This window comes from Sceloporus occidentalis, unplaced genomic scaffold (genome assembly GCF_023333645.1).
Source record: "Sceloporus occidentalis isolate IW3139 unplaced genomic scaffold, rSceOcc1.0.p SCAF_5, whole genome shotgun sequence".
In the NCBI taxonomy this organism is placed as follows: domain Eukaryota; kingdom Metazoa; phylum Chordata; class Lepidosauria; order Squamata; family Phrynosomatidae; genus Sceloporus; species Sceloporus occidentalis.
Genome location: NW_028316985.1, coordinates 56,552,844 through 56,567,781, shown reverse-complemented (window position 1 = coordinate 56,567,781; position 14,938 = coordinate 56,552,844). Strand labels below are relative to the sequence as shown.

The 14,938-nt window shown below is 42.2% G+C and overlaps 1 protein-coding gene across 1 annotated transcript; it reads right to left on the bottom strand.

Moving 5' to 3' along the window:
• Nucleotides 1–5,406: 5,406 nt before the first annotated feature.
• Nucleotides 5,407–14,491, bottom strand: LOC149312198 (TBC1 domain family member 30-like). Its single transcript, XM_089527182.1, has 2 exons — nucleotides 14,464–14,491; nucleotides 5,407–6,302 (listed from the first exon to the last, which is right to left on the bottom strand). The coding sequence occupies exons 1-2, from the start codon at nucleotides 14,489–14,491 to the stop codon at nucleotides 5,515–5,517; spliced, it is 816 nt and encodes a 271-aa protein (XP_089383308.1). The 3' UTR covers nucleotides 5,407–5,514.
• Nucleotides 14,492–14,938: the final 447 nt, after the last annotated feature.

Below are 14,938 nucleotides of genomic sequence, written 5' to 3'. Positions count from 1 at the left end.
GATATGGAATAGTAGAATAATAGTTTCTCTCTCTTTTTTTATTATGATTATTGTCATGATTTGTGTGTCAAAACCTTATTGTGTATTATTGTCCCTCCTCCCCCCCCCTTTAAAATTATTTCTTCTTCTCTTTTTCTTCTTTCTGTTTCTTTATCTTTGATTGTGTATCATTTTGATTGTAAATTAGGCACTTTGTATTCAAATCTAATAGAAAATAAGGCCTGTTACAGACAGCCAAAATAAAGCTGCTTCGAGTCCCTAAGGACTGGAGCGTGGCTTTGGTGTGGCTTCTGGACTCTTAGGACATATGCATCATTGAAACACCATAGCTCCACTGTGACTTGAAGCAGCTTTATTTTGGCTGTCTGTAACAGGCCACAATCTTTAAAAAAGATACTTTGGTGGAATATTGCACTCCGCCATGACATAACACACATTATTCTTTATTATCTAGAATCTAACCAGAGCATTGCCTGTGACAATTTCAATGCCATGGTGCAGTGTGGATCTGGAGATGTAATCCAAATTGGAGGCAGCTTCTTTGGATGAAAAACCCCTCACTATTGTGTAACAGAGACCGGCCTGGAGTTTGATGTCGAAGAAGAATGTAGTTGGGTCAGTGTAAAGGATGAGGTTGCAGGTAAGAGTTTTACGGGGGCAAAGTAGCCATGCTAGTCTGTAGCAGAAAAAGCAACAAAGGGTCTTGTGGCACATTGAGGTATTATACATTTTATCTAACATGGATTCTAATCCCGTTCATTGTTGCAGGTTATGTTTTATGTTTTCTGAAACACTTCAGAAGGTGCTTGCACAGGCAAAAAATAGCATTTATAGAGGGGTTATTAATGGTGAAAATAATCCAGGTAGAATGTGGGTGGAAACTTTGTTGTTCAGATGCATAAGTTTCAAGGGAGGCTGCCAAAAAAACCACTTATCCTGGGTTTTTCCCCTGAGTTTTTCCAAAAGGTTTGTGTTCTTGGCTGTGTGGATAACTGGTGCTAATAGAACTGGGATAAACCAGAATAAAACTCTGCATGTCTTGGATATGCTTTGAATACATCCGCATCAGAGGCTCCATCTTTATACGAGTACTCGCACACATGAGCAACAGAACTTGCAGAGATGTGGCTCCATAGCATGAACAACAAGCCCAGAACACATGAGTGAGATTATTCGTATAGGCCTGATACAGACAGGCCAAAATAAAGCTGCTTCGAGTCACTTTGCAACTATGCTATTTAAATGATATATGCGTCCTAAGAGTCCAGAAGCCGCACCAAAGCCACGTTCCAGTCCTAAGGACTGGAGTGCAGCTTTGGTGCAGCTTCCAGACTCTTAGGACACATGCATCATTGAAACACCATACCTTCAAAGTGACCTGAAGCAGCTTTATTTTGGCCTGTCTGTATAGGACCATAGTCACACTAAAAAAAACCAACTTCTGAATAACCTCAGACTTATAGTCTGTGGAACAGAGAGATGGATCCTTACCATCTGCTGGGGGTCAGGCACAACTGAGGTGTGACTGGCTGTGTGCTTTTCTCTCCCTTAGAAGCCACAGCAATGACAGTTAGAGCATGGAGTAAAAGGCTCTCACCAGCTATTATGGCCCAGGCATGATAGATCTGTGCCTGTCTTCTCTAATTTTCTGAAGTGGGAGATCTCTTCTGGTCCTCTCTCCATTTGAAAACTTCCATTTAGGTTAACCTATTTCAGAGCAACCATGCAATAAGAGATCACATCCTTAATGCTTCGGCGATGGCATGAAATAGCCTGCTGTTCAGCTTTACATGTCAAGATGTTTGGAAATCTTAATATTCGTCACCCTAATCATTCAGATAGCAAAGTGAAACGGTCTAATATGTATCCTTGCAGGGTAGTGCCATGGACTCCAAGCGTGCCAAGTAGCAGTTGATGGGACTTTCTTCGGAGACCCTTGTCCTACTTTGGGAAGCTACCTGTCTGTTCAGTACCATTGCATGGAAGGTAAGCCATAGCACTTTTCGCCCATGACAAGAGCGGACCACAGATTGGGAAGGATTTTTCATTAATGTTGCCATACTCATAGTTTTGCTGGATTAAAGTTGGAACCTAGGAATGCCACATGGTGTTTGTTTGGAGCACGATCTGGTATGGGTCCCTAGCCCTTGAAGAGGCCAAAATAAGGGTAAATTTGTGGAATTAATTTTCTGCGAAATCATTTTGCAACAAACATGTTCCCCTTTCGTCTGGAGGGAAGGGTGAGGGCTGGTGTGAGCAGCACATTACAAGGGTGAGGAAGAGAGTGAGGAAATGGAGAGTAAGGGTGCATCTACACAGTAGAAATAATGCAGTTTGACCCCACCTTAAGTGCTGTAGTTCTTAAATGGAATCTTGGGATTTGTAGTTTTACAAGGTCTTTAGCCTTTTCTGCCAAAGAGTCTAGTGCAGGGGTAGGCAACCTTTTTGGGCCGGGGGCCGGGTTGCTGTCCCTCAGGCGACTGGGGGGCCGAAGCCAGGGGTGGAGCTTCCACCCTCCGGGGGTGGGGCCACATGCCGGGGGTGGGGCTTCCACCCTCCGGGGCGGGGCCACGTGCCGGGGGTGGAGTTTCACCCTCCAGGGGCCAGGCCTCCCCATCTTTGCAGGCTCCTGACGGGGCCCCAGGCCCTGTCAGAGGCCGGCAAAAAAGCCTCTTGGAGGACCCCAGTGACGGCACCGGGCCTCCTGGAGGCCCGCTGGCACCGCTGGAGCCCTATTGGAGGGCGCCACCGACGGCATTGGGCCTCCAGGAGGCCCACTGCCACTGCCGGAGCCCTCGAACAGGGCTGCGACGGCGGCATTGGACCTTCCAGGGGCCCACTGCCGCCGCTGGACCCCTGTTGGAGGGCGCCAGCGATGGCATCGGGCCTCCAGGAGGCCCGATGCCGTCGCCGGGGCCCTCGAACAGGGCTCCAACGGCTTCAGCGGGCCTTCCAGAGGCCCGATGCGGCCCTCGGAGCCCTCTTTGAGGGCGCCAGCGACGGCATCGGGCCTCCTGGAGGCCGAAGTCTCGTGCGACCTTGTTTGAGGTCGCACGAGACTTTGCCTCTGACCCTGGATGGCCCATCTCAGCAACATCGCCTTGAACTTGTCACATCCAGCAACACCACCAAACCGGAGGTTACAGAAAACTTCACGGGTCACTTAGTGCAAGTGTAATTCACTATTCACTAATACTTATGCATTGAAATGAGACCATGGTGGACTTTTCCGTCTGTGGTTGCATTAGCATTGTAACTCCTCACAAACACAGATGGCAACAAGAAATAATTCCTAACAATTAATTATTTCCTTTGTGCATGTTGCTTAAATTGTACCTCAAAAATTGCAGCTTCTTCAGCAATCCAGCATTTAAAACAATACAGTATAATTCGTGTTTTAGCATAGATATTATAAAAGTCAAAGAACAAGTCCTGGAGGTGAATTTCAAAGTCTAGTATGAGAGTCCAGAAGCAAGGGAGCAAGCTGTTGTATTCAGGACCTTTTCAAATGGGATAAAGTTTGCATATCTTTTGCAGTCATCTGGCAGTTGCACTGCCACTTAAGTGTATGCGAACCTGTTTATTGATAGTTAATGAAAGACTACAAAATATGCATTCTGGACCAGATGCACACAATATACATTGACTGGTTAGGAGCTACACCTTTTCCTGCTTGATCTTTCTACAGACCTACCAACCTCCACCTGCTAATCTGCCAACTCCTAGCCTTGAGTTGGCACAGATTTAAAAACAACAGCAACAAAACCTGTGATCTTGATTGATGGTTTGCAATGCGTTCCTTTATAGGTATTTTTCTGGCCAAAGTGCTTGCCACGAATGCCTTCTCTAACATAAGCATTGATGTAGGAACGGTCACGGTGTCATCCAATAATAGTTCTTGAAAAGAAGGTAATGACAAGTCCTTGTTTAATGTTCTGCAATGACTGCATAAAATAAGATTGTTCAATAAAGCAAAAGAATTTTTAGTTCAAGCTTCCTTCAACCTCTGCCACAATTTATGCATACTGCTATGTGCCCTCAATGTACTGAAAAGTGCAAAGAGCAGTAGCATTCATGCATTGACTGACCAAGAGTGGGACAGCATTAGATAGTTCTTGTGTCTTTCATGTTATTGTTTTATCTATGAATATAAAATGTGGTGGTGCATAGTGGAAACAAGTATTCTGGCAGAAGGTAGCAGATTCCCAGAGAACAGTTGTGTCCCCACTTATCTCTTCTTCGCCTTCAGTTTTAATCAATTCCAGATTGAAATCCCATTTATAGTAATGAAAGAGAATATGTTTGAATATGTGATGTAATGTCTCTTTCAAACCAATCTTCTGCTTTTGCTTTATAGTAACTGTCACAAGCCATATTACACAGTAATGTGAGTCTCAACAATAGTTCCAAGTTCATGAAATCTAAACACTTGCAACTTGGCATTGACACTACAGAGATCCTAAGGCTGTGTACCTCTTGGTCATTTGGATTTTAAAACAGCTTAACTAATTTTCAGTAGTTTTAAATCTATGTGTAGCCAGAAATACCATGGAGTATAGCACATGGGAGGAATTTCTCTTAATTTCGAATGAAAAGAAAGTGAGGCCAGAACGCATTCACGTGAATTCGCTAGTTCAGCGAATTTACGTGAATTCGAATTGCATTCCAACTGACTTCCCATCGCCCGAAAATAGCTTGCCATGGCCCAAAATTGCATGTGGTAGTCTATCACCTAATAACGTGAAACCTCATGATTGTGTTCAGACTGACTCCCCATTGCCCGAAATTGCATGTGGTAGTCTATCAGGCAATAATGTGAAACCCCATGCTTGCATTCAGATTGCCATTGGATCATACTTCCAATGTCTGATAAACTCCTGAGAACACTAGAAAGGTGTGCCATCTAGTGAGTAAAAGTGGTATTTCTTAACTAGTACAACTCATCAGATTTTTAAAAACAAGGTAATTCTGAGGCACACAGTTCTTGGGTTCCTTTCATATCAGTGCCAAGGGATTTGGGCTATCAGAGTCTTAATACCATGGCACATATAAGTGCATAAACACATACACTTATCTTTATAGGTTTATGTGTACAGTATTGTCATGAGCACTTCACCTATACAGTGATATAGGTGTTCTAGGCAACTAGGAGGATCAACTAATTAACCACTTGGCATAACATGGTCGTAGTCTTCCCAAAATGCTGAACAAAACTGAAGGAAATCCGCTCTACAAATATCATTTGAATGACTGGCAGAACTGAGCAGAGACAGAAACATTTGCCATGCTGCAAGTCAATTTATTTTATTTATTTTTAACCATGATAACGGAATGTGTCACCATATACTTTCACTATTCTATATTATAGAAAAACAAAGATTTATGACATTGATCACCATTATTTCAATGAAATAAATTATATATTAATCCCTTTGGACCCATAGACACATACCATAAAAATTAAAACAGCAGTGATAATGCCAATAACAATATAAATGAAGTGAAATATATGCATCATCGTCTTTTAGAACCACTGTTACCATTTGTAGGCTTGTTAAAGCTTCTGCTCATTTGTGGAAAGTGAACAGCTGGGGTTCTTTCAGTTGGACCATACAATCCTAGATTCCTGGCTGCACCTGATTTTCTAAGTGGCTTGACATTAGGGAAAGGACTAAAGACTTGTGACTTGGGAGTGCTGCCTTCAGGGGATTTTGCCACTGTGCCATTGTCTTTGGGCGAACTTGGTAATTCAGAGGAGTGTGTCTGACAGTACAGACTTGGCCTGGAGTCAATGTTATCTTTGTTGTTTTGGGTAAGTTCCAGTGCTTCGAGCTTCAGCTGAACTGCTGATATGTTTGAACTGGTATTGGCATCTTTGTACGTTGGTTCAGGAGATTGCCCATCAGCTTCCCTGGTAATGCCAGCATCTGAATCACTTCCTTCTCCTTCTACAGATTCTGGTTTGCTTGGAGCCTCCTCTTTTACACTGACACTCTTAGTATTCCCACCCTCACTCTGCTCTTCTATTAGTCCTATAGTATCCCCATAGCCCAGCTGGCTTTTGGCTCTTGCCATGTTCTTCCGATGTACCCTAATGTGAGTGCGCCAGGGAGAGTTGAGCTTTGTCTTCAGATCTTCATGCGGGCCAGGTGACATCTTGCCTCCAGCATGATTTGGAATATGAATAATAGCATTTTTGGCAGACCTATTTGTTGGCTTGATTTTCTTTCCTAGCAGAAGATGGTTGAGCACTGGAGAATGGTTCACTTGAGAAGGCAGAAGACTGGTAACTGGCCCTTTTTCTGAAGAAAACAAACATTTAAAATATACTATTAAAAGGAGCCTTTACTTAAATATCCCAAAGGCACGAGATCCCATCTGATCTTGGAAGCTAAACAGGGTCTTGTCTGGTTAGTACTTACATGGGAGACCACCAAAGAATACCAGGTGCTGTAGGCTATATTTCAGAGGAAGGAACTGGCCTAAGAAAAGCCCTATGAAAACTCATGGTGTCACTCTAGGTCTGTAGGTGACTTGAAGGCACACATACACACACCCACACATTGAAACGGCCCAGTAGAAAATGAGCTGTACTGTTGAAAGAGATGAGGCAAATAAACATAATGAAAAATAAGCTATCACCTAACTCAGTTTCTGATGCACACACACAAATTTGTATGCACACACAGAAACAACTGTTGGGAGGAGTAATTCTGATTACTATGCACTGGGTCCTCAAAGCTAAAACTGAACAAAAGATTACAGTATGAACTTCTCCTATATCCTCTTTTATTAATTGAAAATAATAACCAGGTTTAAGGACAGGCTACACAGGGCTTTGTTTATAAGTTTGTTGTTCATTAGTTTGTTTTTAGTAAAGCATGAATATGCAAGATAGAGCATTCAATAAACAACAAAGCAATAGAAATCTGTTTTACTTTACATTTGATTCAGAACTAAGAAAGCCAAATTAAAAACAAGATCAGTTTATTTTTAAAGTGAAAGTATCTGATACATTACGAAGCTTCTTCTTTATAATGGTCCATCTAGCTTAGTACTGTCTGCACATTCAGTGATATACTGAAACTACAATTATGGGTAACATCAGTACAAAAATGTTCTAAAGATTCTGTATGGTTTCAGTTTGGGAGGAGGGCAATGGGGGGTGACACCATGAGTTACTCCACCAGGTGACACCAATGCTAATGATGCCACTGGTTGTAGTGCAAAATATCTGGAATCTCAGAAGGACCCTTGCCTGGATTACAATTCCCAGCACTCCCCAGTCAATATAGCTGTTGTAATGCATAATGGGGGGAAAAGAAAGTTTCCAAGCTCTGGGTAGAAGCCTGCAGTTCTTTTGCACTCTGATGCTGATTACTGCTGCTGGGGAACACACAAAAAAGCGAAGGATTAAGCCAATCCCCTGCCCTAATACAGCTTCTCTAGTTAAAATAAAAACTGCATGAACCTGCTCTGTAACAAGAGAGGCAGGGCCTATTGAGATTCCTCTTAACGAAGTCTCATCAACTGTTGAAAATTATAAACTAGTGTACAACTATTGTACAAGGTTGCCATCTAGTGGAAAGGGAAAATAATACATGGTTCTATAATTTATTTTCACTGTAGTGAGAGCTTTTATACAAAGTTCAGTATATAACATACAAAATTCAAAATATAATATACAAAATATTACACACACACACACACACACACACACACACAGTTCAGTGTATAATATACAAAAATCAGTGTATAAAGTGAGACATTCAGTGTCTTCTGCTTAGCAAAGGGGCCTGTGGCTTCACAAGGATGGAGATGTATTGAACTGCAAAGAAAGTATCTTTTTTGTGTTGCAGATGGATGTTAAATTCCCTGAACTTTGAGAATCTCCCAGCAACCACATGGCCAGGAGGTTGTGCAATCCGAATTTCAAGAGTGATACTTGATATGGCAAAAAAAATCTCAACAACTTGGTGCTAATAGGAAAAAAAGACTGCAAATTGCCAAAAACAGATAGTAAGGATTATGAATCATAGAACCATAGAATTGTAGAAACATTCCACAAAATGAAACTTACCTGTTTCTTTTCAGCTATGATAAATAGTCTTCCTTCAACAGAACAATTAGGAGAAACCATGTACCATTACTGAACTGGAATAAGATAACCCATGAGGTATTCCTTTCTTCCTGCAAACTCTTAAAACTTAAATAAAGTTGAAAACCTATTTCTCAAAACTGCACGGTTCCCACCAAGGAAACTGTACACATTTCTGGCACCCCTGATTTCTCAGAGAAAACCTAGGGCATAAAACCCTTAAATAGAAGGTCTCTAAACTGAGATAACTAGATGCCTAACAGGAATATTGAGGAGGGAGCCAGCTTGTTTTCTGCTGCTTCAGAGACTCCACTACACTCCAAGGGAGTTTGTTCCACTGTCAAACAGCCCTTACTGTCAGGAAGTTCCTCCTAATGCTGAGGTGGAATCTCTTTTCCTGGAGCTTGCATCCATTGTTCCGTGTTCTAGTCTTGCAGCAGTTTAGCAAGACATCGCTAAAAAGTGAAAGAGTGTTCCAGTTTAGTACAAAGAGTTGGTTTAGAAGGGTTTGAGCTGCTGTAGTACTACTGGAGTCATTGACCCAGCAAATAAAACAAGCTGGCGATCACACAAAGAGAGACCTTTTGGATTTTATTATATGAGGAAGACAGTTCATAGAATTGAGTGTCCTATTGGCATGGTGATAACTTGTGAACAAGTATTTATCAACTCTAGATAAATGATAATGTCATTGAAAGACCCTCTAGAATTATATTTGGACATTTGGTGTAATGATCATCATTTCTGATTACGGATGTGTTTTTTTTCAAATTGCTTATAATTTGATTGTGTTCTAATTACAATTTATTTATTATGTTTTAATACTTTAACTTATCAATAAATTCTGTTTGTGCACCTGTTTAAGTACCAGTGTTGGGAAAGAGGTGGAATAAAATCAACAAAAGAAAGAAAGAAAGAAAGAAAGAAAGAAAGAAAGAAAGAAAGGCTCTGTCAACCATAGGTGAACAAACCATGGCCATTCTATAGTATGTACTGAGCGTGAAACACCTATGGACAGCTTTTGGATGGAGGCTTTCTGGCACTACTAGTCAAACAAGTGTCGCGGCAAGGAGACGCAGAGACAGGAATGGGGGTGCACAAGCTTCCTCACAAGCTTGCCTCCCAGCCAGGTTTCTGGCTGGGCCTTTTATTGTCATTTTGCTTACATGTCCGTTGTTTGCCTTACAATCATTTGCTAGGTTACGTGCCCTTTTCTGCAGTGGAAGCAGGATGTGAAGACCAGCTAAGTCAACATGGACTTATCTATCTGATTATGGATAAAGCATTGTCATCTCAAGAGAAAGTCGAAGTCCCATGGTTTGCCAGTAGAACTGCCACGTTTCAATCTTGATGAGCATTGCTATCCTGAGAGAGGGTCGCGACCCCACGGTTTTGCCCATGGGGTTGCCACAAACAAGTTATGCTGTTTTTCTACCATTTTCTCTTTTCTTTTTCCCTTTCCCCTCTCCTTTTTTTTTTTTTTTTCTTTTCTTCTCTACTCTTCTCCAAGCCCCCCCCCTCTCCTCCACCTCTCTGCTTAGGTCCTGTAAATTCATACCCATCTCATCTTCTTTTGGTTGCTCTTTCTACCAACATCCCTTGCATACGAGAGGAAGGAGCTCGATCTGGGCTTTGAATAGCAACCACAATCATTCTAAATCTCAACTCTGAAAAGAATGAGCTTTTGTGAGCATCACAAATGGCAAAAACTCAAGCACTTCTGCAAGTGCCTGGTTTTAGTGCCCACATCCTCTGTCGGGGATGATTTGATTTGGATTTCCTGCATGGCAGGGGGTTGGACTAGATGGCCCTTGCGGTCTCTTCCAACTCTATTATTCTATGATTCGATGATTCTAGAAACACGCATGAGTACTCAAAGCATTAAAAGCAAACAACTGAAAATTGAGGGTTTTCAGTTTTTGAACAGGAATACTAGGAGTGCCTGACTTACCATATATACTTGTCTATAAATCAAAAAAATTATGCCCAAAGATTGATCACAAAATTCCGGGTTGACTTATACATGGGTCAGTATGGTTATGAGATGGTAGCTCTTTCAGATTTCTCTACCCATGCAGTGGGGAGAGCAGTTTCTTTCTCTCCAGAGCCAAGCAGAAAGAGTCATAGGTGACTGATTGCTGCTTCTTTAAGAGTCCCTCTTGCCGTGCCCACACATACCAACACACACACACACCACTTCTCTGTCTCCCTCACTGTCTCAGGAGTGAACACTGAAACGCTGAAGCAGAAAGAGTCATGGGTGATTGATTGTTGCTTCTTTAAGAGTCACTCTCACTAGCACAACCACATACACACACTGGGGGATCCTCTACATTTTACCCTGGACTTATCCACAGGTCATACCATATCCATAATTTTGGTCCCAAAACCTGTCCTCAATTTATACATGAGATTGACTTATAGTCAAGTATATATGGTATTCTCAGGTTGAACATCATGGTGCTCACTCATCCCTAATCCTGTATAAATATCAGTTATACCATTTTCCTTCACCTCTGTGGCATGTCTTCTCATTTGGCCCTTGAGCATTTGAATCCTATAGGAGCATTGGCCTGGCATTACACCAGGCTGCACTAGCAGTTGTACTTTATACATGCATGCATAAGAAGGTAACCAGTGCCCACTTGTGGAAGCAGTTTCCTATTTGCCCTCAGCAAAATAGGCTACCTTAGAGACTGATCTGTATGCAGGCAATAGTTCTCCCCCTTCCAATGCTCCCCACAAAAAACAGTAATGGCTACCATAATAGCTGCTGAACATCTCCCAGAATGTCATTACTGTATAAAACAAAGGAATCTTTGAGCACCTTTTAGACTAACTGAGATGCATCTGAGGAAATAGATGAAGGGCCAAAACAGACAGCTTTAAAGGGGCAGCTTGACACCACCGCTTTCATTGCTGGATCGGGGCCATGGCAACCACATGCCATGGCCCCAATCTGGCATTTTTCCAGTCCAAAAAGCAGCAGCAAAATGTCTTTCTTTTTTGGGCTGGAAAAAACCACCCTCTCTGCTACCACAGCAGCTCTGGCATTGTTCAATGTATTTGTTTGTGTTGTTGTTGTTGTTGTTAATATGCTTTATTTATATAGTGCTGTAGAGTTGTAATAAGTCTAATATCTTACATCAAGAAGTTATTATATTTCTGTTTATAGCAGTTCAGCAAGACATTGCTAAAAAGTGAAAGAGTGTTCCAGTTTAGTACAAAGAGTTGGTTTAGAAGAGTTTGAGCTGCTGTAGTACTACTGGAGTCATTGACCCAGCAAATAAAACAAGCTGGCGATCACACAAAGAGACCTTTTGGATTTTATTATATGAGGAAGACAGTTCATAGAATTGAGTGCCCTATTGGCATGGTGATAACTTGTGAACAAGTATTTATCAACTCTAGATAAATGATAATGTCATTGAGGTTTATCAGACTCAAAGTTTTGGACCCTCAATTGTGCTAAGGAAGTGTAAAGAACGTTGCGAAATGACTGTTTCACGTGATGTCTTACCACATTGCTTGCTTTTCCGTCATTCCCCCGTAACGTTAGGTTAGCGCTACAATTGCACGAAAGTTGCAGTTTGCGTGATGCGAAACCATGCATAGCGGAACTTTTTACTACACCAGCGCCTTCCTTTTGTCTTTCACATTTCGCATCAACATATTTGCGCATGCTCCTTGGAGGTTTTGGTGGCATCCTGACCTTTGTGCTTCCGGGGGGGAGAGGGGAAAGGGGAGAAGCCCCTTCCATTTTCCTGTTTCATGCGGGGCAGAAGAATGGGGATGGAATGGATGACCCTTTGGGATCCCTTAAAGTTGCAGCCTCCTAGGTATTCTTGCAGGGCAGAGGAATGGGGCTGGAATGGATGACCCTCAGGGACCCCTTACATTTGCAGCCTCCTCGGTGTTCATGCAGGGCAGAGGAATGGCGCTGGAATGGATGACCCTTTGGGGTCCCTTAAAGTTGCAGCCTCCTAAGTGTTCTTGCAGGGCAGAGGAATGGGGCTGGAATGGATGACCCTTTGGGATCCCTTACATTTGCAGCCTCCTTGGTGTTCATGCAGGGCAGAGGAATGGGGCTGGAATGGATGACCCTCAGGGTCCCCTTACATTTGCAGCCTCCTTGGTGTTCATGCAGGGCAGAGGAATGGGGCTGGAATGGATGACCCTCAGGGTCCCCTTACATTTGCAGCCTCCTCGGTGTTCATGCAGGGCAAAGGAATGGGGCTGGAATGGATGACCCTCAGGGGCCCCTGACATTTGCAGCCTCCTCGGTGTTCATGCAGGGCAGAAGAATGGCAGCTTTCAGAACTCCTGCGGTGTGCAGTGTCTAAACACCATGCCTCTGGAATGCCAAAAGCTGCCCGTTATGTGGTGGTAGAGTGTGCGTCATCCATATGCCATGCCCCCACGCCACTGGGAAGCAGGTATATTGTGCCGGTCTGTACCAGACCAAAGTCTATGAAAGCTTATGCTACAATTTCTTTTAATCAATCTCAAAGGTGCTGCAAGATTCCTTTGCAAACTGATATTCCAGACTAACATGGCTATATCTCTGAATGCTACTGCATACAGGTCTACAGGTCTTTCCATTCCACAAAACTGAATCTTGGCCTGTATCTATTTGTTTGACCATACTGGCACCATACTGTGTCTCTATGGCATCCAGAGCAGCCAACAAAGGATTGTCTGCTCAACTGTCTTCTGGCATAAATAATATACCGGCTGATAGTAACTGGCCCAAGAACATTCAATTGCAGAGGTCTTTCAACCCTTCTCTCCAAGTCAAGACAACTATTCTGTCTTCCACATTACTAATAAGCATCTAATTTAAATCCCATTGTGCCTATATAACAATCAATATTAGAAGCAGAGATGAGCAAAATTCCATTCCTCATGTCATAATCACCTATTACGTTTATCACTTACAAATTCTAGTTGACAAAAGTTAATGTATGCCCTGCTCTTGATACAGATGTGAAAAGCCATGACATTCCTATGTCAACTTCAGCAGTGAATAAGCACCAGCTAACTGCCATCTCATCAGCTCACTTTCTAAGTACATTGTCCAGGGAATGTGGACACTACTATGCACCTCACAAAAAGGCACATAGTCTGCAGTAGTATGACATGGTGCTGTAAAGATGAGACTTTAAAACTACAATACTGTACTAATTTATCTGAGAGTAAAACAGTGGGGTTTATTCCTGAGTGAATATGTCTAGGATCACTCTGTCAATATACTATATTGTTGTCAAATTATAGGAGTATCTAATTCCCCATGCTTCTGTGAACTTCTGCCAGATTTCTGCTGTTCTAAGCAGACATTCTCATTTTAGTCAATTGAGCTTCACAAATTTACATCATGCACAACTGGGACATTGTCGTTATTGTTATAGCTAGAAAGGGAAATCAATTTCCCTTCTTGTCAAAACATGCTGTTCAATCAATGTCATTTCATCAGGAAGAGCAGTCCTTGTAATTACACAGTTTAAGTTACCTCTTTTCTGAGCAGGATAAAAGCCTCCACTGATTTTATGCAGAAGCACAATACAGAAGTGACAAGATGATTTGACAGTTTGGCACTGATGGCAGATGGGTCATTATTTCAGCTTGTTCATCTTTTCATTGTAAATAAACAGGAAAAGATGGGTTTTCTTATGCTTGTAAGATTGACAGAGCCACGTGTTTTAAAAAGGACATAGGAGCAAAAACATGCATTGAAAATCACATGTGAAGTGTGTTTGTGTTTATCTTTGACCTAGCCATATCCTAGCAGACAAGAAGATCTACATCCCCAATGAAAAATCTCCTTACCTTACTTGTATTTTTTTAGAAATTCATATTAATATTAATTTTGAATATTTCAGTCCTTTACAATAATTCTGATCTTATGATGGCCTTTTAAAATACAATCTGCTAAGATTTCTCCATAATCTCATTTTATATAACTGAGCTCAAGAAGGCTTCTAGTTTTTAGCATAACCATTAGTTTTTAGAATAACCCCATAGATGAAGAGATGGGATTATGCTGATAAAACAGGCAGAACACAAATTCCTCCTTGTGACTTATGCTAGTGGTAATTGGGAGTTACACCAGTGTAAGAGGTATCCAGCACATTACTCAGTCCCAGCCAAGGAATAGCCCTAAACCCAAACCCAAACTGACGCTGGTTAGCCATAGGAGACAGCACAAAATTCTTCCATGTCTTGCTGGCAGCCATCACCCTCCTAAACTTCCACCCACCTGAACTCTACATAAGAAGGATGGTGGCCATCAAATAAGATATTTGTCAGAATCTAAAACAAAAACCATAATCACATAGATGAAGAGACAAAAGTCAATTGACACTTACCAGTTTTGGGGCTCTCAATATTGCACATCCCTTCAATTGCTCAATTGGGGTGCTTTCAGACATCAATGTCCCCTTGACTCTCTTCCGGGCTTCCTATTAACCCTGTCTTCCTGCCATATTTCCCAATGAAAATGCCTTTCTATTTTACTATTTTCAGTTGTAATGTAATTTTGCAAATATGGCAATGCGATGTAATATAGGCCTGGTACACATGGGCCAAAAACAGCATGCCACTGCCAATACTAGGGTTTGGAAGAGCGCAGCAACTACATGCTCCCAAACCCTAGTACGTGCTGCCATGACTGCGCAGCCCCACCCACATGGGGCATGCATCCATGATGCAAGTGCTGTACAACTTCCATATGACACTGCGCTGCACTTGCATCATTGATGTGCCACAATGCGCTAATGGTGCACTGATTGCGGCGCCCACATGCACCCAAAACAACCTGCTTTTAGCGGGTTCTTTTTGGAG

Bases quoted from the DNA above. Each gene is read 5' to 3' on its own strand.
- LOC149312198 (XM_089527182.1), bottom strand. From the start codon at position 14,491: ATGTGCAATATTGAGAGCCCCAAAACTG. The intron at 6,303-14,463 runs GTAAGTGTCAAT...TGTTTTCTTCAG, and splicing joins TATTGAGAGCCCCAAAACTG to AAAAAGGGCCAGTTACCAGT.